Source organism: Lampetra planeri, chromosome 13, assembly GCF_965212315.1.
Source record: "Lampetra planeri chromosome 13, kcLamPlan1.2.h2, whole genome shotgun sequence".
Classification (NCBI taxonomy): Eukaryota; Metazoa; Chordata; class Hyperoartia; order Petromyzontiformes; family Petromyzontidae; genus Lampetra; species Lampetra planeri.
In genome coordinates, this window is record NC_136119.1 from 305,668 (window position 1) to 309,820 (window position 4,153).

The following is a 4,153-nucleotide window of genomic DNA, read 5'->3' on the forward strand; positions in this document are numbered from 1 at the left end:
AGCGATGGTAGGGGGGAGAGGGTTCCGGGGTGAGCATGGCGGAGGGTTTTCTTCCACCGACCGTGAACGGGGGGGGGGGGCGCGAGCTGAGAGGCGGGGGGGGGAAGCCCCATCACGCCTTGTCAATGCCCAGCTCCTCAGGGGTGCTGATCCCCAGCTCCGCGAGTGTTGGCTGAAGCTCCTGCACCACGTAGGGGTAGATGTCCTTGTTGTTGCCGGCCTTTTCCTGCACTCGCCAGTAGGGGGCGACGTCGCGTTAGCTTCACAGCATCCCCACAACAATGCCCGCTACGCATGTAAACTGGTAACACGAACTTTGGAGTGATTGCAAGAAATAGAGCAATTAAATCAGCTACTGTACTGATGCACGATAAGACTATTGCATCCAGGGCTTATTTTCTCACTCAATGTTATCCGGGTGACTGGTAGGCCGGATTAGGTGTCACGTGACGAGTACCTAGAACCACCATGAGAGGTATGCTGAATGGGGCGTGCCAGTTGCGGAAATATTTCCCACGTCACCAACCCTGACAGACCCAGCTGAAATGAATCCTGGTTGCATCGCAGGAGCGTGAGAAATGGTGACAGGTTAGGGATGTAGATTGATCAAGGCTTGACGGTGCCCCAGGAAAGCCTCACTGTGCCTCTGATTGAGGAAGTCCTATTCCTACATTGGGACGTTCAGACAACTGTATGTTTGGCATGTGGGAAAAAACTTGAGAACCTGGAGAAAACCCACAAAGCACACCAAGGGATAATCATGAAAGGTGACATCCCTTGGCTGCAGCAATGACATTTCTACCTCTGGCACAGGGTTAGGACGTAACATAGGTTACTATGCACGCTCATTTTGAGCAAGAAGCCAATTGACCTTGAGTTTTCACATTACACACTGCCGCATAGCGCAGTGGTTAAAGCACGCCGCTCACATTCGCAAGGCTGCGAGTTTCAAGTCCTGGTGAGTTCATTCAGCTCCAATAACATGCGAGCGACATTGTCAGAAGTGTACAGCAATTTCCATATGCATTTCCTTTCCTCTACCATAGGAATGAGGAACATCCACCACTGGCTCAAGAGCTGTAAAGAGGTTCCGAGTACCTCATCGTCCAGAAAAAGCTTGTAATTATATTCACTGTTACGTGTGCCTGAGTCGGCAGGGGTTTACAACTGTGGCGAAACCCAAAACACGATCATCTCATCTATCGGCGGCTTCTTCCCGAGGCCCCCCAAGGCTGCGGGGCGCCACCCCCCGCCACTCGCACCTTCACAGCCTCGAGAATGCGGATGGCGCTGGCCAGGTCGTTGAGACGGCGGCATGCCCGCAACGCGGCCGACAGGATCTTGGGCTCGGGCACCAGGTCGTATCCGTAGAGCGTGTTGAGCCCCTTGCGCAGCTCCCACGCGTCTATGTCCAGCTTGTTGAAGTACGACTCCCAGCGCGCGTCAAATTCCTCGTCCGTTTCCTGCGCGGCGTGCGAGTAGGGCCGCGCGGCCACCATCAGCGACGAGGCCGGGGCCACTACTGCTGTGCGTGAACACGCACGCACACACCTCCGATTAGCACAGTTGGCTACCTACGGTGCGACAGAAGTTCAGCATACATACACACATGCGGGGAGAGGAAGGCACACGGGTCACGCGCTGGACGCCAAGAATCTACTTGCAACCTTAGGCTGCTTCCCACTCGTGGACGAGTTGCATCCCTGGCCGGGCCGCACGCCAATTACACTTTACTCAGTTGCACACTTTATATATATATATTTTTTTAACTGACCATTCTATACGTGCTAGCCCCGGTGACCTGCTTACCTGGAGTGGGCGGGTCCGGCTACGCCCCGCCCCCCACTGCTGTGAGAAAATCACTTCGCCTTCTCAGTCACGTACGCAAGTCACGATCCTATGAATCGCCATAATCGGAGGTCTGGATTACATTTAGTAATCGATTCTTGTACGACTTGTACTATACTATATTAACTGCATCGTTTATGCTGTCATGTCTCGCTACTATCTGTACTGTCTCCTTTGTAAAGTATCATCTTTTTTCCGACTCGTTCAAACCATTACATTAAAGGAAATAAAGACAAAATTTGCACCAATCCTTACAAAACCGATTCACCCACACACGTCGCATCGTGAACGTAAAATGAAATTGATTGATCGTCATAGGCCACAGGCCACTTCTGCCACCGTGACAATGACCCTGAAACTCGGCCCGATTCCACGACTCGGCTCCCGACTGCCCCAGAACTCAGGCCCCGGACTGAGTTCAATGCCACCTCGTGCGTCAAGGTGAGACGACGACGACGACCTCGCCTCCAAGACCAAACCACAGACACGAGATCGACCCCCATATCCCCGGCGCTGCAACGTGTCCCCGACGTCACCGTCCCCGCCGCACAGCGGACACCCAAGGACGGCGCTCAGACAACAACCTCGGCGGAATGAGGAAGACGAGACTCCCATGGGCAGAGTGGAAAATCACTTCAAGAAAGGACACATGGTACTCCAGTGACATTAATGGGGTTCCCGAGGAGGGAAGAGGTTACCCCAAGGTGAAAAGTTTAGACCCGATGGGACAGACCGGTTCAGATCGGGGGTCGAGGGGACTCCTTCGACAAGAACGGTGACCCTGAGGGGACACCGAGAGGAACTCTGTAAGGGGATAGCAGAGGAGACCCCGAGGGGACACGTTAGAGGCTATTGCGGAGATCCAAAAAGGAAACAGACCCTACGGGATAGTGGGAACCCCGAAGCGATAGAGACGTTGAGAATAATAAAGGGGCCAGGGCACTCGGGATAGAATCAGGGATGGGGCTCAAACGAGTTCGGAGCTCAAGGGGATGGAAGACTCGTGTCGACAGCGCGCGGGGGCTCCCAGGGGCGAGCGAGGGGACCCCGCGGGGCCCCGCAAAGACGCAGAGGCCGCACTCTCAAATCCCCACCACAGATACGCGCGCCAGCAGCACCGCACACCTCCCCATTGGGCGACGGGGGTACCACGTGATGTCGCCGCTGCCAATGGGGAACGGCTGATTGCCTATGCGCGCTGGGAAATCAGAGAGCAGGGGCCGCGCGGTCACAGCCGCGGGAGCCACAAGGGCACGGGAACTCACCGCGACGCGCGGGCGGCGAGACGCGCGAGGAGGCGGCCCGGAGCCCCGAGCAAGTGCGAGAGAGCGCGGCGCGCAGCATGACGGCTGTTGGGAGACGCTGGTGGAGCGGGGGGGTCGCTTGGACTGAGTCGAGTCGAGCCGCTGCTGAAGCTGCTGCTGCCACCTCCGGTTGCTCCCTCTGAGAACAAGATGGCGGGGATGCGGCGCGCGCTGGCGTAGTTCCGGTGACGTCACCCGTATGCAAATGAGGCGCGATGAAGTGGGGGTGGGGAGGAAGCTTTACGCAAACACATGGTGCACCCAAAGAGATGGTGGGGGGGGTACAAACACATGGTGCACCCAAAGAGATGGGGGGGGGGGTACAAACACATGGTGCACCCAGAGAGATGGGGGGGTACAAACACATGGTGCACCCAGAGAGATGGGGGGGTACAAACACATGGTGCATCCAAAGAGATGGGGGGGGTACAAACACATGGTGCACCCAGAGAGATGGGGGGGGGGGTACAAACACATGGTGCACCCAGAGAGATGGGGGGGTACAAACACATGGTGCACCCAGAGAGATGGGGGGGTACAAACACATGGTGCATCCAAAGAGATGGGGGGGGTACAAACACATGGTGCACCCAAAGAGATGGGGGGGGGGTACAAACACATGGTGCACCCAAAGAGATGGTGGGGGGGGTACAAACACATGGTGCACCCAAAGAGATGGGGGGGGGGGGTACAAACACATGGTGCACCCAGAGAGATGGGGGGGTACAAACACATGGTGCACCCAGAGAGATGGGGGGGTACAAACACATGGTGCATCCAAAGAGATGGGGGGGTACAAACACATGGTGCACCCAGAGAGATGGGGGGGGGGGGGGGGTACAAACACATGGTGCACCCAGAGAGATGGGGGGGGGGGGTACAAACACATGGTGCACCCAGAGAGATGTGGGGTTACAAACGCATGGTGCACCCAAAGAGATGGGGAGGGGGGGTACAAACACATGGTGCACCCAGAGAGATGGGGGGGTACAAACACATGG

At 56.6% G+C, this 4,153-nt stretch overlaps 1 protein-coding gene across 2 annotated transcripts; it reads right to left on the reverse strand.

The window, feature by feature from the left end:
- COX5A (cytochrome c oxidase subunit 5A) lies at window positions 1–3,368 on the reverse strand. Of its 2 annotated transcripts, none has more exons than XM_078599767.1 (3): window positions 3,114–3,368; window positions 1,263–1,522; window positions 1–226 (listed from the first exon to the last, which is right to left on the reverse strand). In XM_078599767.1, exons 1-3 carry the CDS (start codon window positions 3,190–3,192, stop codon window positions 113–115), a joined length of 453 nt encoding a protein of 150 aa, XP_078455893.1. In that variant the 5' UTR covers window positions 3,193–3,368; the 3' UTR covers window positions 1–112. The 2 variants fall into 2 exon arrangements, with proteins under 2 accessions (XP_078455893.1, XP_078455892.1); XM_078599766.1 differs by having other exon boundaries at window positions 1,263–1,525; window positions 3,114–3,354.
- Window positions 3,369–4,153: the final 785 nt, after the last annotated feature.